The sequence below is a fragment of the Lagenorhynchus albirostris genome, chromosome 19 (genome assembly GCF_949774975.1).
Source record: "Lagenorhynchus albirostris chromosome 19, mLagAlb1.1, whole genome shotgun sequence".
Lineage (NCBI taxonomy): Eukaryota > Metazoa > Chordata > Mammalia > Artiodactyla > Delphinidae > Lagenorhynchus > Lagenorhynchus albirostris.
In genome coordinates, this window is record NC_083113.1 from 12847339 (window position 1) to 12875081 (window position 27743).

Consider the following 27743-nt stretch of genomic DNA (forward strand, 5'->3'; position numbering starts at 1 on the left):
GGTCATTGCACCGCCCCGGCCGCTGCTGATTGGCTGCGGGCCTCGCGGGTGGCGGTTGGCTGCTCCTCGCACCTCCCCCTTGTGCCGCTACCGCCGCCACTGAGAGGAGCCAGCAGCGACGCCAGAGCCGGGAATCCGGGTGAGTCGGGGCCCTGGGTCTAAGATGCTCCTGGCGCCCAGTGAGACTCACGAGGAACTGCCCTTTCGACTTTTTCTCCTAGCACGGGTTCTTCGGAACGCCAGGCACTCTGTCACATGGGAGTTGTAGTCTGCCATGTACTGTCGACTATGGGCCGGAGACGTAAGAAGACTACCATTCCCAGCAGGAATTGCGACTAGCCGGTCAACAAACGCTGAGGCCACGCCTTCTGAGCTTGCTCATTGGAGAGCCTGTCCCTTAGCCCCTCCTTCTTGCATTTCATTGGCTACTGTCCCTCGCAGAGGCTGGGTTCCGGCCTAGAGTGCAAGACGACAGGGTACTGTATTCGTCATTCTGCACTAAAGCGGTCTGCGATTGGTCAATGCTGGTGTCCATTACTTATTGTAAGGCAGGACCCTAGGCTGATCAGGCGGTCGTAGGCTCAGGTTGGTGTCGGTCCCAGAGGGAGGCCGATCTTGGACTTTGGCCCCTCCCCCTAGCGCTGCCGGGTGGGCGCGATTGGTTGTGGCAAGCGTCGCTCGTCGTTGAGAGGCGGAGCCGACTAGGCTCCGAAAACCTATTGGTCTAGGACGGCGCCGGTCAGCGGGGTTGTGGCCGTTGATTGGCTGGCTGCTCCAGCTGTTGCAGGTCCATTCACCATTTTGTGTGTTGGAGTAAAAAAAAAGGGAGAAACGAGAGGGAGAGCCGGAGGGGGGCGGGGAGGGACCGGACCGGACCGAGCCGGGGCCACGGCCCCCCGCCCCGTAACCCCGCTGAGCCCGAGGTGAGGGGCGGGGCCAGGGTTGACACGGGCAGGGGGGATTTGGGGTGCTGGGGGCCGAGAGGGGACAGGTGGCAGGGACGGGGAGGGGGTACAGGGGAAAAGGGGTGAGCGGGGTGGTGGGAAGGGAGGACAGAGTGGAGGAAGTGGTGGGGAGGAGGAGTGACAGAAAAAGGGTGACAAGGAGGGGGTGGTGGGCAGAGAATGGGTAACAGGAATGGAGGGGTGACAGGACTAGATCAGGGTGACAGGGAGAGGGAGGGGACAGAGTTGGAGGGGGTGACAAGGAGAGGTGATGGGGAGAGAAGGTGACAGGTCCAGAGATGGCTGACATGAGAGTGACTGGGAGGAGGAGGTGACAGAGATAGATGAGGGTGACAAGGAGGGGGTGACTGAGGAGGGGGCCTAGGGCCTGTGAAGAGAGAGCTAGAGCTAGAGATGGTGACAGGGTGGGAGAGAGAGTGGCAGAGAAGCTGGTGCCAGGAGGCCTGTTGGGAACAGAGGACATGAGACCCCGAAAAGCCTGGGCCAGCCTGGGCTTCAGGAGTTACTGCTCAGATCCTGAGGGAGGTGAGGGCCCACAGGGCCTTGGGTGGGAGTTATCCAAAGAGGTGTGGACAGGAAGAGAGTAGGCCCCAGGGGAAAGAAAGAGGCTTGGCTTCTGGTGTGAAGAGGCTGGGCCAGGCAGCAGGGTCCAGGGGTGCCAGGCAGTGTGGTTGTAGGCCCTGGGTGGGGTATGCCCAGGATGGTGGCCCAGCAGGTCAGTGGGGAGAAGGTGGTGGCGGCTGCCCAGCTCCCGGGTACTTGGGTGACTGCCCCAGTGTGAGAAGCCCCGGGCCCTCCAGCCTTTGCCCGTGAGGACCCCAGGATTGGCCCAGAGAAGGGGCATCCTGGGACTGCAGGATCCTAAGGAGCAGCAGGCCCCGAGTGGGAGAGGTCACTCTCCCATGAGGTCAGCGGTACCATGGGAGCCTGAAGACGGCGTCGGGGTGCCTCTGATTGTGTTTGGCTATGGTCCTGGATCCCCCAACCCTCCCAGAGGCCCATTTTTGTCCTCTCAGGTTCTTTTAGTCACTTCAGAGTAAAGTTTTTTCCCTTCTCTTAGGGCAGCTTGAAAGGGGGCGGGCAGTAATGACTGTTCAGGAAGTGGGTGAGGTTGGCCCGCTGGGCTTGTCCTGCTTTCTTTGACCTTCTCCCACTTACCCCACCTGGAGTCTGAGGGCATATTTGGGGGCCAGGGGGGCCCAGTCGGCTCAGCCACCCTGTTAGAGCCAGCCCAGTCAGGGCGGGGATGCAAGCAGACCAGAAGGGGGGTGGCTGGGCTTTTGGGTATCATGCTGGGTGCTGTGGGGGGAGGGGCAGGCTCCCATCCAGTGGGACAGTGAAACCCTGCGGTGTAGCTCTGTGTCCCACTGTGTGATGACGTGTGTGTGCCGTGTGTGTGTGTGTGTGCGCGCGTGTGCGTGTGTGCTTATGCACGGCCCTGTCATAGCACTGGGTATGAGCTATTGCCCCAGACGTGCCCCTGCCTGTTCCCTGCCAGGATCTGGGGAGATGGCTATACCTGGCAGGCCTGGGGTGCAGAGCAGAGTGGGCAGCTGTCCCTTGGGACTCTTAGCTGCCCACTCCTTCCCACAATGCCTGGCCATGCCAGGCTGCCCGGGCAGGGGTGGGGGGTGGTAGAGAGAGGCTCACATCACAGCCCAGTCATCTCCCTTTCTGTGACTGTGTCCCTGTGCATGTGTGTGTGTGTTCTCTGGACAGTGACAGCACAAGGATCATGTGACAGGCAGCACACTGAAATGGTTAGGAGCACAGACTCTGGAGCCAGATTGCCTGGGTTCAGATCTTAGCTCTGCCATTTCCTAGCTGGATGAATTTGGACAAGTTGCTTGATCTCTCCGTGCCCCAGTTTCCTCGAGTGTAAATGGGACTGATAGTAGCATCTGCCTCTTAGGGCTGTTGTGAGGATGACATGGGTTAATAAAGGCAAGTTTAGCCCAGGGCTCGGCTCCAAGTGAGTGCTCCATAGACGTGAACCGTTAGTGCTTCTCGCGTCCCCTTGGGGCAGTCAGAGTGTGTGCATGCACCTACTGTCCTCTGCAGAGGAAGCAGATCATGTGAGGGTCCCCAAGGAACCAGAGTGTATAGCTCAGGGGACACGAGTGCCAGTCTGTGTCTGGGTGCTGGCCAGAGGCCTACGTGAGTTGAAGACAGCCAGGAAGGAGAGCTTGGGGACTGTGGCGCTGAGGCAGTGACCTCAGCAAGTAGGAAGTCTTGGGGGCAGTGGGTGTGGAGGTGTTCCCGAGTCGCTCCCAGTGACCCGTGTCTGGCCTCTCACCCTGCAGGTGGACGAAAGATGAAACCAATGAAGAAGGCGTGCGCCGGCCTCCCAGGTTCTGGCAGCGGTGGCAAGTCCCCCCCAGCCACCAGGGCCAAGGCCCTGAGGCGGCGAGGGGCTGGGGAGGGTGACAAGCCAGAGGAGGAAGATGATGAGGCTCAGCAGCAGCAGCCGGGGCCAGAAGAGGCTGAGGAGGGTGAGGAGGAGGCCGAGCGGGGCACAGGGGCTGAAGGGCTGCCCCCAGAGCTGCACCCCGACGACCCGGCCCCAGGCCCAGCCGAGGAACCCAAGGGGGAGGGGGAGGCAGGCCGCTGGGAGCCCTCACTCAGCCGAAAGACGGCCACGTTCAAGTCACGAGCGCCCAAGAAGAAGTATGTGGAGGAGCATGGGGCCGGCAGTGGCAGCAGTGGGGCGGCTGGTGCCCCTGAAGAGCGGGCACGGACCCCCGAGGAGGCGGGCACCCCGGGGGTGCCTCCGCAGCCACCCACCTCTGCCCGCTCCTCCTCCACCGACACAGCCAGCGAGCACTCGGCCGACCTGGAAGATGAGCCGGCCGAAGCTGGTGGTTTAGGTCCCTGGCCCCCTGGCAGCACCAGCGGTGGCTATGACCTGCGGCAGCTGCGGTCCCAGCGGGTGCTGGCTCGGCGTGGGGACGGTCTCTTCCTGCCGGCTGTGGTGCGCCAGGTGCGCCGAAGCCAGGACCTGGGTGTGCAGTTCCCTGGGGACCGGGCCCTGACTTTCTACGAGGGGGCACCTGGCAGTGGTGTGGATGTGGTTTTGGATGCCACGCCACCGCCAGCTGCGCTGGTGGTGGGCACAGCGGTCTGTACCTGTGTGGAGCCCGGTGTGGCTGCCTACCGTGCCGGGGTGGTGGTGGAGGTGGCCGCCAAGCCAGCTGCCTACAAGGTCCGCTTCAGCCCTGGCCCCAGCTCCCAGCCGGGCCCGGCGGCCACCCCGCCGCAGCCGCCGCAGCGTGAGCCCGAGGACGCGGTGTGGGTGGCCCGCTCCAGCCTGCGCCTGCTGCGGCCCCCGTGGGAGCCCGAAGCCCTGCCGAGGAAGCCCCCGGCGGGTCCTGAGGAGGGGCAGGCCGAGCCGGGGGCCGCCCTGCCCCCCTGCCCTGCTGCCCTGGACCTCAAGCAGCCCGAGGATGCCGAGGTCTCCAAGATCAGCTTTGGTGGCCACCTGGGGTCTTGCGAGGAGGGTGAGGAGAAGCACCCGCCAGCCCTGGGCACCCCGGCCCTGCTCCCACTGCCCCCGCCCCAGCTCCTGTCACCGCCACCCAAGTCCCCAGCCTTCGCCGGCCCAGGCCGCCCTGGCGAGCAGCCCTCGCCCTGCCAGGAGGGGAGCCAGGGCGGCAGCCGCAGCAGCAGCGTGGCCTCCCTGGAGAAGGGGGCTGCACCAGCCGCCCGGGCCCGCACGCCACTGACAGCAGCCCAGCAGAAATACAAGAAGGGAGACGTGGTCTGCACACCCAATGGAATTCGAAAGAAATTCAATGGCAAGCAGTGGCGACGGCTGTGCTCGAGAGATGGCTGCATGAAGGAGTCCCAGCGGCGGGGCTACTGCTCCCGCCACCTGTCCATGCGAACCAAGGAGATGGAGGGCCTGGCGGACAGTGGCCCAGGTGGGGCTGGGCGGCCAGCTGGTGTGGCGGCCCGTGAGGGCAGCACCGAGTTCGACTGGGGTGATGAGACATCTCGGGACAGTGAGGCCAGCAGCGTGGCAGCCCGGGGAGACTCACGCCCACGCCTGGTGGCCCCTGCTGACCTGTCACGCTTTGAGTTCGACGAGTGTGAAGCGGCTGTGATGCTGGTGTCACTGGGCAGCTCTCGCTCGGGCACACCCTCCTTCTCCCCCGTCTCTACGCAGTCACCTTTCTCGCCAGCCCCGTCACCCTCACCCTCACCACTCTTCGGCTTCCGCCCTGCCAACTTCAGCCCCATCAACGCCTCGCCAGTCATCCAACGCACTGCTGTTCGCAGTCGCCACCTGAGCGCCAGCACCCCTAAGGCAGGCGTGCTGACGCCGCCGGACCTGGGCCCTCACCCACCCCCACCTGCCCCCCGAGAGCGCCATTCCTCTGGCATCCTACCTACCTTCCAGACCAACCTGACCTTTACTGTGCCCATCAGCCCTGGGCGACGGAAGACAGAGCTGCTGCCCCACCCAGGGGCGTTGGGGGCCCCTGGTGCAGCAGGCGGAGGAGCCGCCCCAGACTTCCCCAAGAGTGACAGCTTAGACTCTGGTGTGGATTCGGTGTCCCACACACCTACACCCTCCACACCGGCTGGCTTCCGTGCTGTGTCGCCCGCCGTGCCCTTCTCCCGCTCCCGCCAGCCCTCGCCGTTGCTGCTGTTGCCCCCACCTGCCGGCCTCACCTCGGATCCTGGGCCTTCCGTGCGCAGGGTGCCTGCCGTGCAGCGGGACTCACCCGTCATCGTCCGCAACCCCGACGTGCCACTGCCCTCCAAATTCCCTGCGGAGGTGGGCGCTGGCAGTGAGGCACGGGCCGGGGGACCTGGGCGGGGCTGCCGAGAGACTCCGGTGCCGCCCGGGATGGCCAGTGGGAAGCCTGGCCTGCCTCCACCTCTGCCGGCCCCCGTGCCCATCACTGTGCCTCCAGCTGCGCCGACGGCCGTGGCCCAGCCGATGCCCACCTTTGGCCTGGCTTCCTCGCCCTTCCAGCCGGTGGCCTTCCACCCCTCACCTGCTGCCCTGTTGCCCGTCCTGGTGCCCAGCAGCTACACCAGCCATCCTGCCCCCAAAAAGGAAGTCATCATGGGCCGGCCTGGGACAGGTAAGAGGTTCAGGTGGATGGGCTGGGCGAGGGCTCATTTTGCACAGGGCCCCTTGCAAACTGGCTCTCAAGAGAGGTGAGCTCCCCACCTTGGGTGGGATTCAAGGGGAGGCTGGCCTCCTCTCTGCACAGATGTTCTGGTGGGAATTCACGTGTTAGGCAAGGGCGTGGAGTTTTTCTTTTTTTTTTTTTTCCGGCCGCACCGTGCGGCAAGCAGGATCTTAGTTCCCCGACCAGGGATCGAACCCGTGTCCTCTGCAGTGGAAGCGCGGATTCTTAACCACTGGACTGCCAGGGAGGTCCCCGGGCGTGGACTTTGAAGGCTCAGTGCAGTGTTTCCAGAAGCCTCCTGTTGGGAATGGACTCTGAAGGGGTCCATCAGTCAGCACACCTTTCCTGAGTGCAGGCTCAAAGCCAGGCCGCCACAGAGCTGATGGGGTAACAGAGATGATAATCATGTTGACAGCTCCCACGCCTGGAGGACTGGCAGGGGTATCACTGTGATAAGCACTGCAAGTGGGTTATCGCACCTAACCCTCACACCCACCCCTTAACGTAGCGCTCACAACATACTGAACCCTGCTATGATTATGCTCATTTAGAGGAAACTGGGAATTTCCTGGTGGTCCAGTGGTTGGGACTCCGTACTTCCACTGCAGGGATCCGGGTTCGATCCCCGGTTGGGGAACTAAGATCCCACAAGCCGTGCAGTGCGGCCAAAAAAAAAAAAAAATTAGAGGAAACTGAGGCCAGGTTAGTAACTTGCCCAGGGTCACATGGCTAGTAAATCCTGGAGCCAGCCTTCAAACCCAGGCAGGTTGGCTCGTGACCAACCTGCCTGGGTTACTGATGGGGAGACTGAGGCTCCAACAGGTCCTTCTGCCAGGTGGTGGCAGGACCAGGACTGGAGCCCTCATCTTCACCACTGTACCTGGTAAATAGCACAGGTGTGGTCAGTGCCATGGCAGGGAGCTGGGCGTGAGCTGGGCATGCTTCCAGATGTGAACCTAGTCTGGCTGCCCTCAGGAAAGGGCGTGTAAGCTGAGAGTTGAAGGATGAGTTGGAACTAGCAACCGTGGGACAGGAGAACCTCCTAGGAGGCCGTTGGGAAGGCTCCGAGGCCAGAAGGAGCACTGCTGAGCACAGCCAGAGTGGCTAGAGGGCTGAGGCCAGGGGTGGGGGGAGAGGCATTTCTGAGATGGTGCTGGAAAGCCAGCTGGCCTGGACCTTGTCAGAGCAACTTTCTTGGAGGGTGACAGACCCGTCACCAGCCCCTTCCCTAGCATCTTTTTCTTATTTACTTATTAATTCACTGTTGACTGAGGCCCCCTCTCTGTGCCTGGCCCTATACTGGCTGATGCTAAGGACACAGCTTTGTCCTCAAAGGGCTCATGGTCCCTGGAGTAAGACAGACCTGTCCCCAGATAGTAGCTGTCCAGAGTGGTCAGGGCTGGGGTGGAGGAAGCCCAGGAGGCCATGTGAAGTCAGGGAGGGCTTCTTGGAGAAGGGGCCAGTGAGACCTGCAGGGTCTAAAGTGAGACCTGCAGAGTCTAAAGTGAGACCCGAAGGGTGTGCAGAGGGGAGCCTGGCAAGGCCGGCAGGAGGACCTTCAGGCAGAGGGAAGAGTGTGCAAAGGCCTTGAGGCAAAAGCAAGAATTTGAAGGAAGTTGAATCTGCTAAGTCAGGGGCTCTAGACAGTGGGTGAGTGTTGGGATGTGTGGCTGTGTTGGTGAGCAATACATCAAGGGTCAGATCATAGAGGGTCCTTCTAAGACTTGGGAACTTTATCCTGAGAGCCATGGAAGGTTTTGAGCCGACCCAACCACGGCTGTACCATGAAGGGTGAGTTCCAGCCCCTGAGACCAGAGGCAGGGAGACCAGGGAGGAAAGTGTCTGGGCTGTGGATCTGGGTAGGAGCTGCTGTGTCTTAGGCTGGTGCAAAGACCAATGTAGGAAGGGGCCCAGACCCTGCCCTCACTGAGATCCAGCCCAGACCCGGGCAGAGGGACACAAAGACTACGCTTGCCCCTCACTCTCATATACTGAGGTTGTGAGCTGTGTTTTTTGCCCCACCCCCAACATTTTTTACATTTGTTATCGTCGTTGATATGAGCAAAATTCCACAAAGTGGGCACAGCGGGGATTCCTATCCTTAGGCAGATGAAGAAACTGAAGCAGACGGACTCCTACCATCCCCCTCAGCCCCCACCCCCGCATGCCTACAGCCCCCGACATTGCCCTCATACATAGCATCGGTCAGTCATGCCCCTCACTGCTGCCGTGCGGGGAGGGATGGCACGATGCAGGTGACCTGAGACCTACCAGGGTGGGCGGGGGCGGGGGGGGTTCCTGCCACCATTTTCCAGATGAGGAAAATGAGGCCCTGACAGAAAAAGAGTCCTGATTAAGGTCACCCAGCCAGGGAGGGGCAGGACTGGGCCTTGAACCAGGTCTCTCGATCTCTAGATCACAGGACTCTTCCTACTAGAAGTAACAGTAATAATAATTTATTGAGTACCACCCATGCATGTGCTTGGCACACTGCTCAGTGAGCGCTGACTGAGCCTTTACTCACTGAATCCTCACAACAACCCAGGAGATCAGCACAATTATTAGTTCCAGTAGACAGAGGAGGAAACTGTAGCCCGAGAGGCAAAGTGACTTGCCCAAGGGCACCCAGCTAGGAAGAGGGAGAGCCAGAGTGTGAATCCAGGCTGTCAGGCTCCAGAGCCCAGGCTCTTAAGCACTCTCAATTAGAATAATGAAAACAGTAACATTAGCCCACTTTATTGAGCATTTACCATGCGCCCAGCCTCATCGCAACCTCCTGATGCTATGAAACAGGGATTACCAGCCCTGTTGTCAGGGGGCGGGGGGAACTGAGGTTCAGGGAGGGGAGGCCCCTTGCTGGAAGCCACCTGGTCGTCAGAACTTGTCCAGTGCCTGTCCTGGCGGTTCTGAGCAGCGCCTCCCTGACTACACCCATGCTGAGGTATCCAGGCTGCCCTCAGGTTCCCAGCCAGCAGGCCCTTTTGTTCTTCTCTCAGAGGCCTCCCTAAACCCTTGGGAGGTAGGCACCTTGGGGCCTTCTCCCTCTGAGGCCCAGATAGGGCAGACTGTGCCCAGTGGAAGAGTGAGGCTATAGTCCTGGCCCCTTCTGCCCGCCCATGCCAGGGCCTGACCCTCAGTAAGGGCAGCAGGTGTGAGGGGGTGGCCCGGGGCAGCCTGCCTGCTTCTGCCCCCCCGCCAGGCATTTGCTTCCGCTGGGGGACTTGCCGGAGCAGGCGGGCCGGCATTCTCTACATTCTGTGCATGGCCGGGCCAGCCAGCTGCCATTGCCACCTCCCTCTGACTCTTCCCGCCTGCTCCCCAGGAGAGGAAGCCGCCCCAGGGCCTGCAGCCCTGGCCCAGGAGGCCAGATGTCTCAGCCCTGTTTCTGGCATGGCCTCCCTTCCAGCTCCCAGCTTCCGCCTGGTTTCCCCATATTGACAGGCAGTGCCCCTTCTCCTGGGCCTGTCTGCCCATCTGCCTGTTTGAGCCACTGTATGTTTATCTGTCTCTCTCTTGGGTTCCTATGTCTGTCTCTGTCTAGGGCTCTGTTTCTGGCCCCGAGTCTCTCTCTCTCTGGACTTCTGTCTGACTTTCTCTGAGTCTGGCTCTGTATGCCTTTCCAGGTTTGTACCTCCTTAGACATCAGTTCTGGTCTGAGGCTTCATTCCACCTTCTTTCTGTTGTGATTCCCCCATCTTGGAATCCTGTCTCTGGTCCAGCCTTGGCCTCTCCTCTGGCCCTCCTTCTCCCATTCTTTAGACAGACATGTTTCCCCCATCCTAGCCCCCACCCCCACTCTGTGCACATCAGGTACTCTGTTCCTTTAAGTCAGTGGATAGTTGCTAAGCACCAGGTCTCCTGCTCCTTGGGGAACAGGTGGGAGAATGGGGAGTGTTGGGAGAATGTCTAGGCCTGGGAACCCCCGCATGTCCCTTGACAAATTAAATGCCCACTAATGTCCCTGAAACCTGCTGAGAGGTGTTGGGGGCCATCCTGCAGACCCATCAACACCCAAGCACCTGTTCCCAAGACAGGCAGGAAGGCGGGGGCTTTTTGGGCCAAGCTAGGAGATCCGGCTGTGGGGGAGAAGCAGGAAAGCAGCTCCTGTGCCCACCCACCTGCTCGAGGGCATGACCCAGATCACCCCTACCACCACCACCCCCATTGCCTTTCAGGAGACACTTCGGTGCCAGCCCCATTTAATTGAGTCCCACGTGCAGTCCACCCCAACCAGTAGGACCTCAGAGACCAGGCGGCATCCACCAGCTATGCTTGGGTGCGTCGGGAAGATGAGGCCCAGAGAGGAGCCAAGGGTGTCCTGACTCCCCAGATCCAGATCCAGATTCTGCCCACCAGAATTTGTTTTGTCTCAAACAGTGAACCCCTTCTCTCCCACCAGAAGTCACTCCTCATCCCTCTACGAGGTCCAGGCTGAGCAGCCCTGGGATAAGTGGGTGGGGAAGGCAGATGTGGATGCAGGCACCGGCAAGGATGAGCAGAGGGAGATACAGAGCCTGGGGAGGCCCGAGGAGAGAGAAAACTCTGTGGCTTAATGCGAGGCGGTGAGGAAGGTTCAGGTAGACTTCTCACTGGAGGTGACATTTGACCTGAAGCAGGAATGAGTGGATTTCAGGGTAGTGAAAGAAAGGGAAGGGCCATCCAGGCTTAGCCACAGGAGCAAAGGCCAGGAGGGGTGAAAGTGCATGACCTCTGAGTGGCCAGTTAAGGCTGGAGCTGACATGAGCCTAGTCTTGGCAGAAGGGTGCCAAGGAGGACAGGTCCAGCCAGGCCATGCTTGAACGTCAGCCTGTGAAGAGCCGAGAAAGGGTTTAGAGCAGAGGGCAAGGGTTGGATCAGGGTGTCAAAGATCCCTGGAAAGGAAGGAGACCTAGGCTGGGAAGAAGAGGATGATTTGCGGGAGAGAGAAGAGGCTTTTTTGAGGTAGCAGGAGTGAAGTGAGTCTTGCAAGAGCCCCCAGCGCCAGGCACTGCAAGGGGTCAGGCTGCCTCCTGCTGGCGGCGGGTGGCGGGGCTGCTGGCGCGCGCATGCGCAGCGGCAGGGTGGTGTGTGTGGCCCTCAGCCCCCGGCGCCCGGCATTAATGGCTCCATTAGTGGCCGAGAGGGAGGCGCATTAGCGGCGACGACGGCGTCTGGCTCCCATTACCACCGGCGGCAGCGGCTGCACCGCAGGCGGCTGGACCCTAGCCTGCCGCGCCGCCGCCTCCGCCCGCACCCCGTCCCCTGCCTGTTCCCGCTCCGCTTGGGGGCCTGGGACTGGGAACCCCCGTCTCCCCATTTCGGTGGAAAAGCTGATTTCTGAAGCCAGGCAGACCTGGGCTCGAATCTTGACCGTGCCACCTCCTGACTGCGAGATCCTACGCCCTTCTGAGCCTTTTTTTTTTGCGAAGCAGCCCGGGAAACAGGGTGTACCGGGGGCTTTGTGGATCCAGACGGGCACCTAGTCAGCGCCGCGCCCATTCTCGCGCCCCAGGGGGTAGGCCCGGGGCGTCGGGCCTCCGGCCTTCCCATTGGCCGCTGTCGCGCCCGCCGACGCCGATTGGCTGAGACTTGCTACCCTGGCCCCTGCGTCATTAACCCTTGCGCAGCCGCGTCCTTGGGCAGGGTGGGGGTACCCCCCCCCGCAGCAGACAGTTCGGGTGCCAGCTGACCCGCGCACCGCCGCTGCCCGCGTGGGTGTCAGGCCGGCCGGGTGCCCGCCCGCTCTCCCAGCACAAAGCGGCTTTGTGGGGCCCGACGGGGGCTGGCTGGGGGCCAGGCGGCGAGTGGAAAATCTCGTGAGCTCGGGGCTGGGGAGGAGAACGCAGGGCGGCGCCCCCTTCTCCGCCCAGGCAGTGGCCCCTCCCTCAGCCCGCGGGGACCAGCCCTCGCAGCCCCGGCGCCTGTACACTCCCCCTCAACCCCCTCTTCTACCCCCAAATCCATATCCCGCCCTCCATCCTATCCCGCCCATCTTCCAATCCCTGGGGAGCCTCCCCCGCACCTCTCGCTTGCCTCTCTTTCCCTTCTGGTCCCCCTGCCTACCCCAGCCCCACTCACTGACTCACCCTGGCGCTATTTTTAGGCCCCCATCCCTCCCGAGCAGCACCAGTCCAATCCTGGGCTCGTTCCCCAGGCAACCCTGGCCGTCTCCGACGCCGCCCGGGGTGGGTGGGTGGGTGGGTGTGTATGTGGAGAGCGGGTGAGGGGAGCTGGGGACACTGGGGTGGTGAGCCGAGGCGGGGGACCCGGGCCTGGAGAGCAGGGTGGGGAGCCGCAGGCGGCGGGGCACGGTGCCTCTCGTGCTCAGTAAACGGGGGCCCGTGAGTTCAGAGCATGTCTTCCTGTCCCTCAGCTTGTCGGCATCCCTGGCTGTGCGCCCCAGGCCTTTGGGCAGGGCCTCAGCCTGTGCCACCCTGGGTGGCACTTGCTGTCTCCATCTGGGCTCCCTGTCCCCAGGCTGGGGTGGGGTGGTGCTGTGCGGGCTGTTTGGGGCCAAGCCTTTTGTGGAGTTGGCTATGGGGTCGTGCAGGGGGTGGCTGCACCGTAGTTCTGCCTAGTACCTGCTCTGAGTGAAGGATGGTGATGCACCCCCTCTCTGATGGGGCTGGGGCCCTGGTTTGGGGAACCCCCCTCAGACTTTTCCAACTAGGGAGGCCCCAGTTAGGGTTGGGGGTGGCTAGAGATATGGAGCTGTCTGGGGACAGGACCTGCTCCCTCTTCTCCACTCCTAATCACCCCCACTCAGGGTTCCTCCATTCCAAACAATGGAAGCTAAGTATAGGGCTGGCCCAGTGCCCAGGGCAGGGGGGCCCTTCCCGCCCAGATTCCGGCCCCTCCCTGCTAGGCTGGGCCCCCACTTGGCTGTACCCTGCCCTGTAAGGGGCCTCTTCCCATCCCTCCTATGTGGGCACTGTCTTCTACCAGATGTGCAACCCTCCCAGATGTCTGGGGCCCTCTTTCCCTACTGTGCCAGGCTTAGCTCTTTTTCTCACCCAACAGAAGTGGGGGAGCTGGCGGCAGGGCTCCTCTGAGCTCAGTCCCTGGGCTTCATTGCAGTGGGGAAGGGGTTAACTTGCCAGTAGGTGACTCACCGGTGGGGAGAGGAGGGGGCAGCGGTAGGGAGATAGAGCAGGCCACATTGATTTCAGCCTTGATTTCTGCTTCACATTGCAGTCCCTGGGGCAGTGAGGTAATGGAGGGTCTGAGTCTGGGGCTGCATAGGGAGGAGGGGGCAGTCACCTAATAGTCCCTCTGTTGGTCTCTCCAGGCTCACAGCCAAGTGTCTGGCCCTGTAGTCTCTGGAGGTCAGAGGGCTACAGACCTTACCCTTCCCTCTGGGCCCAGGTTACCCGGGTTTTGCCCCCTCTCCATGCCTTCATCTCTGTCTGTAGCTGCAGAAGGCTGGGAAAAGGGTTTGTCTGTGCCTATCACAGATCCCACCGGTGAAGGACCCTAGTCTTGGTGCATCTGAGCCTGTGCAATCTTTACCTGCCCAGGTATGACCCCAGGCCTCTGCCTTTACTGGATGTGGCCTCAGGGCCCTTGTTGGGTGATCCAAGGCCTCTGCGTCTCTGCCTGGTGGGCCCCAGACCTTGCCCGTGTCTCCGTGTGTACCCTCTGACCTTTCTATAGTTCACCAGTCTCTCTGATATCATTGTCTGAACATATTCCCAGACCTCTGTTGGGAGTCTCTGCCTATGTCCACCCTGAGGTGAAATTTTCAGTAGTGGAAAGAGCACTTGAGTTGGAGTGCTGGGCTGCTATGTCCTGGCTGCATGATCTTGCACAATTTATTCAATTTCTCTGAGCCTCGTTTTCTCATCTGAACAACAGGCATAATAAAGTGTACTTCCCTAGTGGCTGTGAGGATTCAATGCACAGGGTTATACATACAAGCGCCCAGCATGTAGCAGCCCCAGTGTTAGTTTCCTTTCTTCCTCTTTTGGAAAGGGTGGCTCCCAGCCCAGAGTGGTGGCCCCCTGCCTTACACTGTGAGGTAGAGGGTCCCAGGTGGCTGCTAAGTGTCAGGCAGGGTAGCTGAATCAATGGGAATGGCCATGGCACTTTGTATACTTCCTGAGCCAGGGTACTGAAGTAGTTAGTGCTCACCAGGGCAAGTTTACATAGTGTTTGGGGTCAGTATGATGGCATTTGTGAGAGTTACCTGTGTTGGGGTTGGGGGTTGCCAGGAAGGCCATATGAGTGTGTGGTTGTGTTGGAGGGATGTAGGGTGTGTGCTGTGGACAAGCAGTGGCTGTGATGAGGTGTATGAAATAATTCTGCCTGTTTGATATGTTGTGTGTTTGTATGAGTCACATGGGCTGGTGGATATGTATGAGGATATGCTTGATGAAGCACATATGACAGGGCATGTATGAAAGGGGTGATGTGAAGAAGATGGGTGAGAACAAGTGTGTGTGATGGTGGGTGGGGAGTGATGGACGTTTAGTGTGGGAGGTAGTACATTTGTGTGAGGTGTTCCGGGTGTGTGACTTCTGACTTCGTGTGTAAGACCGAGGGTACATGTGACCCTGGATTGTGTATGAGATAATGGGTGTGGTAGGAAAGTCTATGAGGAGTGTGTGTGTGTGTGCGCGTGTGTGTTTGTGATTGCTGTTGTGAGAGTTGGTGAGGGCTCAGGGGTGGCTCGCCCAACCCTACACGCAGTTTGTCTGCCCTGCGGGGCCGCGCGTGCCCAGGTGGGCGTGAGGGAGGTGGGCCGAGCCGCGCGTGAGCGTGTTCCTCGCGCGGACTGGACACAAGCACCACCCACAGCCCCGGGCCTCTGCAGCGCGGCGCCCCGAACCGCCCCCCTGGCTCAGTGCCTTTACTGCAGTGCGCCCTCCCTGCCGCCCTCCTCCCACGGTCCCGCCCCGGGCCGGCTTGGGTCCAACCGGAGCCCGCCCCGCCCTGCCCTTATTTGCATATGACTGACGTTCCCCCGGGGCGGCCAATGGGGGCGGGCGCGGCGGGGCCTGACCCGCGCGCGGCGGCGGCAGCCAATGGGCTCGCGCGCGGTGGGCCGGGCTTGCGCGGAAGGCCGCGGGGGAAGCGGGGAAGGGGCGGGGGGAGGTGCGGCGGGGGGAGGGGAGCGCGTAGTAGTGGCGGGGCGGGGAGGCGGCGGCGGTTCGGCGCGGGGCTCGCTCGGAGCGCACGGACGCACGCACGCTCGTCCGTCTGCCCGCCTGGGGCCGGAGGCCGACCCGGCGCTGAGCCGCGGGCCCCAGGCCCGGAAAGGCGGGGCGCGGCGCCGGCAACCGGGGCGCTCGGGGCCAGAGCCGTTACCCGCCAGAGCTGCGAGGGAGGGAGGGAGCGAGCCAGCGAACGGGGAAAGGGAGGGGGCCGCCCCCGCGCACGCGCGCCGCGCCCCGCCCCACCTGCCCCGCCCGCCCGGCTCCGCACGGGAGGAGGGAGAAGGAGGGGGCGGCGCCGATGGCCTGGGTGCCGCGCGCCCCGTGACGGCCCCCGCGCGCGCCGGGGGGCGGGGCGGGGCCGGCGCGCTCTGACCTCCCCCCGCCCCCCGGGCGGCGGGAGGCAGGCGGCGTTGTGCGCAGGCGCGCCCGGCTGAGACCCCCCGCGTGGGGCGGCCGGAGGGGGGGGGCGGTGGGGGGGGCATGCGGCGACGGCCTCCAGCTCCCCCCGGGCCCGAGCGGTGGCGGCCGAGGAGCCGGCGGCGGGCGGAACGGCGGCGGCCGCTGAGGAGGCGCGAGCCCCGGCCGGGCCACCCCGTGCCGGACCATGTACTCAGCCCACAGGCCCCTGGTGCCCGCGTCCGGCGCGGCCTCCCGTGGCCTCGGCATGTTCGGTCAGTAGCGCCTGGGCCCTGGGACTGCAGGGGTCAAGGTGTCGGGGTGCTGAGTGCGAAGTAATGGTGATGGGGTTATAGTAAGAGAACGGTGGAGGCAGAGTAGAGGGGAAAGTTATAGAGCTCGGCTGGTCTGAGTGGTTAGTGACGGCAGGTGGGAGTGTAGTGGAGGGATGGGAGTGCAGAGTGGGGAGTAGCTGAGGACAGCTGTGGTGTTTAGGTGTGGGGTGGGAAAGGTATGTTGTCATGGGAGGTGAGGAGGGGTGCAGAGTATCTGGCTTCGGAGCATGGATTGGAATAGGGGCAGCGTGAGACCTGCTGGTGCCAGGTGTGGAATAGAGGGAGAAGGGACTAGGGGCTGTGATTGAGTAGTGGGGCTAAGGACAGGTCTTGGGAAGGGAGTGAGGCACTGTTTGCTCAGAACAGAGTGACGTGTTGGTGGTTTGCTTTTCAGAGAGAGGAAGAGACCCGGGAACCTGGAGGGTAGTGCACTAGGGAGGAGTTCAGGAGGGACAGGACCAAAAGACTGTTCTCCCATTGTATACTGGGCCCCTTCTTTCCCACCCAGCAGAAGATGAAGGGGCCTGATGGGAAAGATCCTTGTGAAGAGAGGGACAGGTCCGGGTCTCTGAAGGCTGTCATGGGTTTGGAGGGCCCAGCAGGCTTTTGGGGCTCCAGTGCCTCCGTGGTAGTGGATGGGATCTTCATAGTGTTTTGAGTCCTTTTTCCAGTGTGGGCTTCTTTGTTCCTCTCCTGTTGCCTTGATATCTACTTTTTTGTTTTGTCAGCACCTCACAGAATCAGGTCTTGAGGCCAGTGCCTCACATAGGGGCTCCCCTAGGCCAGCCTTCGGAAGGCATTGGCGGGGGGAATCAGCCTAGGTCAGATTGATCCAGATCAGGGGGAGCCTGGAATGATGGGGACCAGGGCTAGGGCGTTTCCCTCTTCTCTTCTTGGTCTTCCCCTAGCAGGGGCCTCCTCTGCTGCTTCCACTTCCCCCAGGGAGCTGGCAGTGAGTAGGAAGCCCACTCCCAGCCTGGGCCAGCCCCAGGAGTCCAGCCAGGGGTGGGACTCAGCCGTAAGGGGTGGGCTGGCTCCCTTACCACCCAGCTCCTGGAGCAGAAGGTTGGACCTCTAGGACCAGCGCCCTGGTGAGGGAAGTACCTTCCTGTGCATAGCCTTAAGGAAACACCTGGCCCCTTTGCCTTGCCTGGGCAGAGTCTTGTAATAATTCTCTCGTCTGTCCCATTGTCTGTGCCTTTTTGTCTGAAGAGTTTACCACACCCTCCCATCTTTTTGGGCAAGGGGGCTGGACACTACACTGGAGATAAGCTCAGGGGTATAGAGTGAGGGAGGCTGGGAGGTCTCTTCATGGGCAGTAGGTTGTCTTTGAGGAGGAAAGAGATGCTGGAGCCACCTGTGCCCAGCCTGGGAAAGGCAGGTTTGGCCTTTTGGGGTCTGTGGTAGGGGGAGGGAGGCAAGGAGAAAGGCCTGAGACCCCATGCCCTGTGAGTAGTGGGGAGGGGAGGAGAGGGTAGGGAGACTGGGCCGTCTGCCTCAGGAAAAGAGAAAGGGAGTATGAGGCCAAGGTGAGGGGCGCTGTCAGACGGCAACACGGTGATGGGAATTGACTGAGGGAGGGTCTGCAGCCTTGCTAAGGTCTAGGGGCCTTGAGAGAGTGAGTTGGCAAGCAAACATGGCCTGGTTGGCGACAGGAGCCAGTCATTTCTCTGGCCTGGTCCCTGGTGGCAAGGCTGGTGGAGGTGGGGGTGGAGGTGGGGGAGGGAGTGGGGTGTGAGGACCGTTTCCCTTCTTCTGTTTTCTTTCTTAAAAATCTAGAACTCTTTCAGGGAGGAGTTTTTCCTGAGTGATGTGGCATGCACGAGTCCAGGGGGCTCTGGGATTGAGGAAGGGGGTGTAAAGAAGGGGTGGAGCCACCTTGTCCAGGGTGGAGAAGAGTTTGAGTTGGGGGTCAAGGCCAAGCTCTCCTGCCGCACAGCTCAGCTGACTCCTTCCCACAGTGTGGACGAACGTGGAACCTCGCTCTGTGGCCGTGTTCCCCTGGCATTCCTTAGTCCCCTTCCTGGCCCCCAGCCAGCCTGACCCCTCCGTGCAGCCAAGTGAGGCCCAGCAACCTGCTAGCCACCTAGTGGCCTCCAACCAGAGCAAAGGTGAGGGCTGGGAGGCTCTGGGAAGGCATGGGGATGGGGTCGAGATGGCCCAGGAGCCCTCTGACCTGCCTGCCGCTCTGCCCCCAGAGCCTGCTGAGTCGGCAGCTGTTGCTCATGAGCAGCCACCAGGCGGGACGGGGAATGCTGACCCTGGGCGGCCCCCTGGAGCTACATGCCCCGAGAGCCCAGGGCCCGGACCCCCCCACACTTTGGGGGTGGTGGAACCTGGAAAGGGCCCCCTTCCCACGACGGAGGAGGAGGCCCCTGGTCCTCCAGGAGAGCCCCGGCTGGACAGTGAGACAGAGAGTGACCACGACGATGCGTGAGTGCCCTGAGGCTTGGGACTGGGGAGGAGGGTGGAGTGGCCAGAGACATGGCTCTCACTGCCCTGCCGCTCCCGCCACAGCTTCCTCTCCATCATGTCTCCTGAGATCCAGTTGCCTCTGCCGCCTGGGAAACGCCGGACGCAGTCCCTCAGCGCCCTGCCCAAGGAACGAGACTCATCTTCAGAGAAGGATGGACGCAGCCCCAACAAGGTGCCTCATCTCCACCTGTCCCCAGCTCACCCTGTGGCCGCCCAAGCCCATCTCCCCAGTCCTAACCGTCCTGCTCGGGCCTGTGTCTACTGCAGAGGGAGAAGGACCATATCCGGCGGCCCATGAATGCCTTCATGATCTTCAGCAAGCGGCACCGGGCCCTGGTCCACCAGCGTCACCCCAACCAGGACAACCGGACCGTCAGTAAGATCCTGGGCGAGTGGTGGTACGCTCTGGGGCCCAAGGAGAAGCAGAAGTACCACGACCTGGCCTTCCAGGTAACTCGGCCTCCTCTCGGCTGCTCGGCTTCCTCTGGCAGGGTGGGTGAGTGAAGGGTCTCCCCGCCCTCTCCTGCCAGGTGAAAGAGGCCCACTTTAAGGCCCACCCAGACTGGAAATGGTGCAACAAGGACCGGAAGAAGTCCAGCTCAGAGGCCAAGCCTACAAGCCTGGGACTGGCAGGGGGGCACAAGGAGCCAAGGGAGCGGAGCATGTCGGAGACAGGCACCGCCGCTGCCCCTGGAGGTTAGTGAGCCCTTTGGCTCTTCTGCCCTGACACCGACCTCCCCTTTGCTTGCTCACCCCCTTCCCCAGAAGCTCCTCTCAGCTTTACCTCTTTTATCTGAGGACCCTTACTCACAAAGGAACTGGTACTTATCACTTGTGAAGGGGTCAGGGAGGTCCAAATAGATAAGGTTTCTGAGCAGAAGTCTTATTGTCAAGTGTCATTTGCTGAGCATTTACTATGACAGGCGTCAAGAGGAGCATAATCTTCAGTATTCAGAAGCGTACCTAACCTTGCAGGTGTGAGGAAACGGTTTAGAGAGACAAGAGCACTGGCGTGAAGTTGCTAAAAAACTAGAAAGTAGCAAAGGTTGAATTTAAACCCCAGCTCATCTGGCTCTCAAGACCACAGTTGGAAGCCCCTCGTTGGCTGCTTCTACTGACTGAGGGTGTTCAGTGTGCCCGGCACCATTCTGAGGCGCTTCTCTGGAGTGATCCTGTGGGTTTGGGCCCACGACTCTGTGAGGGAGGAGACGTTCCTTTTTCTCTGAGATGAGGGAGTAGAGGCTCAGATAGTCCAGCGGTCATTAGCTAGGCAACGCCACACATACCTGTCTCCAGGCTTTCATGCTCTCAGAAAGGCTGCCTCCCAGGGAGCAGTGGGCTTGCTCCTCACAACCCAAGAGGGCAGGAACCAGGGGAAATGCTGGCCTGGTGGGTGGTATCTCTTTTCTGCCAGGTGGCCCAGGAAGTCCAACCTGCTTCTGCCTGGTATCTAGAAATATCTGTGGATGGCTTGGCCAGCCTGGGCACTGGGAGGAGGCTTCCTGACTGCGACACTTTTTTCTTTCCACCCTACAGTGTCCTCGGAGCTCCTGTCCGTCACAGCCCAGACGCTCTTGAGCTCGGACACCAAGGCTCCGGGGAGCAGCTCCTGTGGGGCAGAACGTCTGCACACAGTCGGCGGACCTGGCTCAGCCCGGCCTCGAGCCTTCTCCCACAGTGGGGTCCACAGCCTGGATGGCGGGGAAGTAGACAGCCAGGCACTACAGGAACTGACTCAGGTTTGGAGTGCAGGCCATGGGGGTAGGGGCGATGTGCAGGGAGGGCTGACCACGGTGACAGCACTGGCTGAACTCTCCCTGCACTTCTCCTGCAGATGGTGTCTGGCCCTGTATCCTACTCTGGCCCAAAGCCTTCCACCCAGTATGGGGCTCCAGGCCCCTTTGCGGCCCCCGGTGAGGGAGGCACTCTGGCAGCCAGTGGGCGGCCCCCACTGCTGCCCACCCGGGCCTCCCGTTCCCAGCGTGCAGCCAGTGAGGACATGACCAGTGACGAGGAACGCATGGTCATCTGTGAGGAGGAAGGGGATGATGATGTCATTGGTAAGCAGTTGCAGGGCCTGGAATCCTATGCAGGGAAGCAGCTGGCTAAGGTTTGGAGGGTGGGCGGAGATTTGGTCCAGGCCCTTAGGCCCCTTCCTTTTCTTCCCTTCCATGTTCGTGTGTGATTGCGGGCATGTTCAGTTCAGGCCCTACTGAGTAAGCCCAGCCCTGCCCGCAAGAAGCCCCAAGCCAGACAGGAAGCCGGGGGGACATGGGCATGGCCGGGCCATTGGACACAGTATTAGGTGCTGTTACCAGTGTGCTCTTAGGGTCTGCTGGCGGGCAGGTGGGCAAAGCATTCCTGGACAACACTTGGAACAACACTTGTTCCTGGGGAGGAACAGCATTCCTGGACAGCACTTAACTGCTGACTCGGGGCAGAGCCGAGGCCAGAGCCAGGCTCCACACTGTTCCTCCTGGGCAGCCCTGCACCCAGCCCTTTACCAGCACTGTTCCCTCTGCTCTCTCAGCTGACGATGGCTTCAGCACCACTGACATTGACCTCAAGTGCAAGGAGCGGGTGACCGACAGCGAGAGCGGAGACAGCTCTGGGGAGGACCCAGAGGGCAGCAAGGTGAGGGCTTGGGACTTGCTGCTGTCTGGTCTCACGCATCCTGGGAAGTGGGGGAAATGTTAACTTCTCTGTACGTTGACAGAGGGGGAGATGAAGGCGCAGAGAGGGTGAGCTACTTGCTTCATGGGGAACTGGGTCTCAGCCTGGATGAGTGGAGGCCTTCGGCTGGCCTGGTTGCCAGGCGGGACGGGGAGGTTGGGATGGGCGGGATGGGCAGGGTGTGGGTATCCAGGCTCCCTTGACATGCTTGTATCTCCCTTCTCCTGCCACTCAGGGATTTGGTCGGAAGGTGTTCTCGCCTGTGATCCGTTCCTCCTTTACTCACTGCCGTCCATCACTGGACCCTGAGCCCCCAGGGCCCCCAGATCCACCTGCCGGCTTCGGCAAAGGCTACGGGCCCACCCCATCCTCCTCATCCTCGCCTGCCTCCTCCTCGGCCTCAGCAGCCACCTCCTTCCCTCTGGGCTCAGGGACCTTCAAGGCCCAGGAGTCAGGTCAGGGCAGCACAACAGGTCCCCTACGGCCCCCACCCCCTGGAACTGGGGGCCCAGCAACGCCTAAGGCCACCCGGTTTCTCCCCACGGATCCTGCCACCTTCCGGCGCAAGAGACCTGAAAGCGTGGGGGGCCTGGAGCCACCAGGCCCCTCAGTCATTGCGGCACCTCCCAGCGGGGGAGGAAGTGTTCTGCAGACACTGGTCCTGCCCTCAAACAAGGAGGAACGGGAGAGCAGCGGAGCTCGCATGCCCTCGGCCCCAGCCCCGTCGCTGGCCTATGGGGCCCCAGCAGCCCCCCTGTCCCGCCCGGCCGCCACCATGGTCACCAATGTGGTGCGGCCTGTCAGCAGCACTCCTGTGCCCATCGCCTCTAAGCCTTTCCCCACTTCTGGCCGGGCAGAAGCGTCTCCAAATGACACGGCCGGTGCCAGGACAGAGACAGTCGCTGGGTCCCGGGCGCCTGGGGGCTCCCCACTGGGCGTCAGCTTAGTGTATTCAGACAAGAAGTCGGGAGCAGCCACCTCAACAGCCTCACATCTGGTGGCTGGACCCCTACTGGGCACTGTGGGGAAGGCGCCTGCCACTGTCACCAACCTGCTGGTGGGCGCCCCGGGCTATGGGGCCCCAGCGCCCCCAGCTGTCCAGTTCATTGCCCAGGGGGGCCCTGGCAGCGGGACGGCTGCGGGCTCAGGAGCAGGTGCTGGGAGTGGGCCCAATGGGCCAATGCCCCTGGGCATCCTGCAGCCAGGTCCCCTGGGCAAGGCTGGGGGAATCACCCAGGTGCAGTATATTCTGCCCACGCTGCCCCAGCAACTTCAAGTGGCGCCTGCCCCAGCACCAGCCCCTGGGACCAAGGCAGCAGCTCCCAGCGGCCCTGCACCCACCACCAGCATCCGTTTCACCCTCCCGCCGGGCACCTCCACCAACGGCAAAGTCCTGGCTGCCACCGCACCCACTCCTGGCATCCCCATCCTGCAGTCCGTACCCTCCGCCCCGCCCCCGAAAGGTGAGGCCTGGGCTGGGCAGCATACAGAGAGGGACCACAGGCTTATTCAACTCCTTTGTAACCACCTGCTCCCTTGTCTCTCAACTTGCAGCCCAGTCAGTTTCTCCTGTGCAGGCCCCGCCCCCGGGTGGCTCAGCCCAGCTGCTACCTGGGAAGGTACTAGTGCCCTTGGCCACCCCTAGCATGTCAGTGCGGGGAGGAGGGACCGGCCAGCCGCTGCCCCTGGTGAGCCCACCCTTCTCAGTACCTGTGCAGAACGGTGCTCAGCCACCCAGCAAGGTAAGGGCACCTCGGTGGTGGCCCGCCTGTTTCTTATTCTTCTCTTCCTGGGTGTTAGCCTCTATGTCCCGCGGTTTCTGTGTCTGTCTGTCGTTCAGTCTTCTCCTTTTCTCCCTTTTTGTCTTTTGGCCTCTGTCTTGCTCGACATCTGTGCATATCTTGATTCTGCCCTCCGTGTTTGTACCTTGTCCCTTCTCTGTGTTTCCTATCTGTCGCTGTCTTCTTTGCTTTCGTTTCTCCCTTCCCGTCCCCATCCCAATTTCTCTGTCCCGTGTCTCTGCTGAGGTCCAGCCTCCGAGGTCTTGGTCCTCCCCTGCCTCACTCTGGGTCCCCAGCTTACCTCAGCCTGTGGTGCCCTTGCCCACAGATCATCCAGCTAACTCCGGTGCCTGTGAGCACACCCAGCGGCCTGGTGCCGCCCCTCAGCCCGGCCACGCTCCCCGGACCCGCCTCTCAGCCTCAGAAGGTTCTGCTGCCCTCCTCCACCAGGTAATGGCAGTTGAGCCCTCATCTGGAGGTGAGTGCAGGGAAGGGGTTAGGTGGGGCCAGCTCACCTACACCTTCCTCTTTCCTCTCCCTGCGGCAGGATCACCTACGTGCAGTCAGCAGGCGGGCATGCGCTGCCCCTGGGTACCAGTCCTGCATCCAGTCAGGCTGGAACAGTCACCTCGTACGGACCCACGAGCTCAGTAGCCCTAGGCTTCACCTCGCTGGGGCCCAGCGGCCCCGCCTTCGTGCAGCCTCTGCTTTCAGGTGAGGGGTGGCCTGGCAGGCAGCTGGGGACCAAGGGTGGGGCTGAGGCAGCTCCGGCCCTGACTCGGTCCCCTGCCTCTCCTCTGTCTTTCTCTCTGCAGGCCAAGCCCCATTGCTGGCTCCTGGCCAGGTGGGCGTGTCACCCGTGCCCAGCCCCCAGCTGCCTCCCACCTGCGCAGCCCCCAGTGGTCCCGTCATCACAGCGTTTTACCCTGGCAGCCCCGTACCCACCTCCTCAGCACCCCTGGCCCAGCCATCCCAGGCTCCCCCAGGCCTGGTCTACACCGTGGCCACCAACACCACCCCACCTGCTGCCACCATCCTGCCCAAGGGCCCACCGGCCCCCGCCACTGCCACCCCGGCCCCTACCAGCCCTTTTCCTAGTGCCACAGGTGGGTGCCGGGCCAACCGAGGGTGGGGTGAGTGGGGAGACCCAGGGGATGGGCTCTAGTCAGGCCTGGCTCAGCAAATACTCTCTTTACCAGCAGGCTCCATGACCTACAGTTTAGTGGCCCCCAAGGCCCAGCGGCCCACCCCCAAGGCCCCCCAGAAAGTGAAGGCGGCCATCGCCAGCATTCCTGTGGGCTCCTTTGAGGCAGGTGCCCCTGGGCGGCCAGGCCCTGCGTCCCGGCAGCCGTTGGAGCCCGGCCCAGCTCGTGAGCCCCCTGCATCCGAGTCAGAGCTTGAGGGGCGGCCAACAACACCAGCCCCTCCACTGCCCCCAGAGACCTGGGCTCCCCCGGCCCGGAGCAGTCCCCCGCCGCCCCCACCTGCTGAGGAGCGGACCAGTGCCAAGGGCCCTGAGACCATGGTGAGTGTCCAGCAGGCCTGGGGGTTCCCTGCTGCTGGGCTTGGCCCCTCAGTCCCCTGCCTGCGCTTCTGTTCCACGCCTCTTCTGTCCCTGTCCGAACTGTGCCCTTGTGGGTCCTCCTCTATCCTCCTGTCTATCTGTCTGCATGACTGGGTCTTCCCATGGCTCTGTGTCTTGGCCGTCAGCATTCATCTTTTGTATTTCTGGGTCTTGCCCAGGTGAGTCTGAACCCAGTGTCCTCCATCTCCCTGCCATCCTCACCCCAGGCCAGCAAATTCCCCAGCTCATCTTCAGACTGGCGAGTCCCCGGGCTGGGCCTGGAGAGCCGAGGGGAGCCTCCCACCCCTCCCAGCCCGGCCCCGGCTCCAGCCCCAGCCCCTGGTAGCAGCGGCAGCAGCAGTGAGGGCAGCAGTGGGAGGGCAGCTGGGGACACCCCCGAGCGCAAGGAGGCGGCTAGTGCTGGCAAGAAGGTCAAGGTGCGGCCCCCGCCCCTGAAGAAGACCTTTGACTCTGTGGACAAGTGAGCATGGGCTGGGGGACTTGGAGTGTGTGGGTTGGTGGCAGAGGGGGAAGCTGCAGGCTGGGGCAGAGGAGGTGACCCTGCCCGCTCTCCAGCAGGGTCCTGTCGGAGGTGGACTTCGAAGAGCGCTTTGCTGAGCTGCCCGAGTTTCGGCCTGAGGAGGTGTTGCCCTCGCCCACCCTGCAGTCTCTGGCCACCTCACCCCGGGCCATCCTGGGCTCCTACCGCAAGAAGAGGAAGAACTCCACTGGTAGGCGAGCGCAAGGCACCCAGGGTAGGTGGGACAGACTGGGGCCATCTCCACTGAGCCTGCTTCTGTTTGACCAGACCTGGACTCAGCCCCCGAGGACCCCACCTCGCCCAAGCGTAAGATGAGGAGACGCTCCAGTTGCAGCTCGGAGCCCAACACCCCCAAGAGTGCCAAGTGCGAGGGGGACATCTTCACTTTTGACCGTACAGGTGCCGGTGTGGTGGCAGGCAGAGCTACGGGGGTCCTAGGGCCTCCGAGAGGGGTGGGGGTCCCAGGAACGGGGTTAAAGATGGGAGAGGTGGGGTGGGTGTTGCTGAGAGGAAGGACAGCAGGTCAAGGGTGGGTTCTGATATTCAACAGGTCCCTAAGTTGGTACGTGACCTTGGGTGGGTTCCATCTCTAAACCCCACTGTGAAATAGAATTCAGTGAGGGTGGAGTGGCCCCTCGGACAGTGGTGGAGGGCCAGGCTGCTGCGGAGGCTCGACTGTGCTCCCTGCGCTGCTCCCAGGTACAGAAGCTGAGGATGTGCTCGGGGAGCTGGAATACGAGAAGGTGCCCTACTCGTCGCTGCGGCGCACCCTGGACCAGCGCCGGGCCCTCGTCATGCAGCTCTTCCAGGACCATGGCTTCTTCCCATCAGGTAAGCAGGTGCGGAGACTTGGGGGGCACTTGGAGGGGGCCTACCCACTCATCTCACCCTGCCCTCCGCACCACCCTTCTGTCCACAGCCCAGGCCACGGCAGCCTTCCAGGCCCGCTATGCAGACATCTTCCCCTCTAAGGTCTGTCTGCAGCTGAAGATCCGTGAGGTGCGCCAGAAGATCATGCAGGCGGCCACTCCCACGGAGCAGCCCCCGGGAGCCGAGGCCCCCCTCCCTGGACCGCCTCCCACTGTCACTGCTGCTGCCCCTGTCCCCACTCCCAGCCCTGCTGGGGGCCCTGACCCCACCTCACCTGGCTCGGACTCTGGCACGGCCCCGGCTGCCCCGCCATTGCCTCCGCCCCCAGAGCCGGGGCCCGGACAGCCTGGCTGGGAGGGGCCCCCCCAACCCTCACCACCCCCCTCTGGTCCCTCCACAGCTGCCACAGGCAGGTGAGGGGCTCCTGAGAAGACCCCAGACCCACAGTACTCCCCTCAGGACACGGACAGTATGTAGGTGGCAGGAATGGGGGGGCAGGATGGTTACCTCCTCCCCAGCAAAGCCATTGCGTCCTTTCCAGTTTGGGACGGAATGAGGCCTGCTCCTCTTGTCTCTCCCCCTCCCCCCACAGCTCCCTCCCTGTGATGGGGGGCAGCTGAGGGGAAGCAGGGGGCACAGTCTCCCTTCACCGAGCCCCTGTACATAACCTGGAGTGTGTTACCTTCAGACCTTTTCACTTGTACTTTATGCAAAATGGCTCGTGTGAGGGCTGCAAGCTGGAGGGTAGTGTGGGCCTAGGGCCACAGCGAGGCGCCTGTGGAGTAGGGGGAGTTCATGTACCCCTTTTTTCCCCAGAGGGGCTGGACTCAGGTTAGTTTGGGGGTGGGGGCTCCTGCACTTTGCCACAGGCACGGGGAGGGTTCTCTCTCCCCACCCCCTCTGCCCTCCCAGCTTGGGTTGTACTTTCTAAGAAGGTGATTCCCCCACCCTGTCCCCATCCCCAGAACAAAACATGTTGATCATGTGCAATATTTCTTACTGTGCTGAGAAGTCGCAATGACCGAGATTAAAGCTGTTTAACACATCTGTGTGGCTGCCTGCTCGGAAGGGAGACGGGATGTTGGTCGTACCAGTCCGACCCCCAGCTGGCAGTGGAGCTGGACTTCTCCCCCTAACCACCGTGAGGTGGGGGGTGCGATTCCAGGACCGTCCCTTCCCTACATCAGGGGGACGTGGTGGGCAGAGTCAAGATGCCTGTTAAGCCGTCTAACACGCACAAGCTCGGGAAGGCCCGTGATGTGGTACTACAAGAAGAGCGGTTCACCTCTGACGTTCCAGCTGAACGAGAGAGGTCTGAGCCAGGGGTGGCACTGGGTGGGGAGGCCAGTCAGCCCAGAGTACCATGCTGTCCCCAGTGACCCCTGCTGCCCTTGTGTGGCCTGAACCAGCATTGCAGCCAGGCCAGAAGGAACCTCTGCTGGTTTACGCCTGTCACAGCCTGTGGACAGTGCTTCTCTGGAGAGAAAAATACCCATACGCTGTGTGGAGGGATGACTGCTAGGGGTGGGAAGGTCAGGAAGCTTCCACAGGAAGTCACACTTAAGCTAGGACCAGAGCACCAGAAGTTCCAGTCAGGGGGAAGAGCATGTGCAGATTGGGGGGCAGCTCTGAGTGGGCTTTGACTGTTGGGTCACCCAGAATTCTTGCTTGACCATGATCCTATAGGGCCACGTTAGAAAACCAGTTTCACTTCGTGTTGTACTGATTGGTCGTGCCTGCCTGGAGCACCACTGTGATGACAGAAATCTGCCTGACTCTACAAGAGCCAGAGTATCTTGATGGGTTGGTGCGGCCTGCCTTGGGCAGAGATGCAGGGTCACAGACATTGGAGTTGAGACTCAGGT

The 27743-nt window shown here is 61.9% G+C and overlaps 1 protein-coding gene across 12 annotated transcripts; it reads left to right on the forward strand.

The window, feature by feature from the left end:
• CIC (capicua transcriptional repressor) lies at window positions 1–26923 on the forward strand. Of its 12 annotated transcripts, XM_060129718.1 has the most exons (22): window positions 1–139; window positions 222–476; window positions 3269–6058; window positions 17936–18085; window positions 18173–18407; window positions 18492–18621; window positions 18717–18899; window positions 18980–19145; window positions 19986–20188; window positions 20284–20509; window positions 20980–21083; window positions 21358–22585; window positions 22677–22864; window positions 23232–23353; window positions 23451–23617; window positions 23719–24009; window positions 24103–24428; window positions 24647–24948; window positions 25044–25198; window positions 25276–25407; window positions 25708–25839; window positions 25928–26923. In XM_060129718.1, the coding sequence occupies exons 3-22, from the start codon at window positions 3280–3282 to the stop codon at window positions 26293–26295; spliced, it is 7587 nt and encodes a 2528-aa protein (XP_059985701.1). In that variant the 5' UTR covers window positions 1–139; window positions 222–476; window positions 3269–3279; the 3' UTR covers window positions 26296–26923. The 12 variants fall into 12 exon arrangements, 11 of the variants coding, with proteins under 11 accessions (XP_059985701.1, XP_059985702.1, XP_059985709.1 ...); XM_060129719.1 differs by lacking the exon at window positions 222–476 and having other exon boundaries at window positions 92–139; XM_060129726.1 differs by lacking the exons at window positions 1–139; window positions 222–476 and adding an exon at window positions 577–923 and having other exon boundaries at window positions 25619–25839; window positions 25928–26149.
• Window positions 26924–27743: the final 820 nt, after the last annotated feature.

What these genes read in the sequence shown, in the direction of transcription:
- CIC (XM_060129718.1), top strand. Translation starts at nt 3,280, where the DNA reads ATGAAACCAATGAAGAAGGCGTGCGCCGGCCTCCCAGGTTCTGGCAGC. An exon ending in CTCCGCCCCGCCCCCGAAAG is followed by an intron (nt 22,586 to 22,676) that starts GTGAGGCCTGGG and finishes CTCAACTTGCAG; the next exon opens with CCCAGTCAGTTTCTCCTGTG. An exon ending in CCATGGCTTCTTCCCATCAG is followed by an intron (nt 25,840 to 25,927) that starts GTAAGCAGGTGC and finishes TTCTGTCCACAG; the next exon opens with CCCAGGCCACGGCAGCCTTC.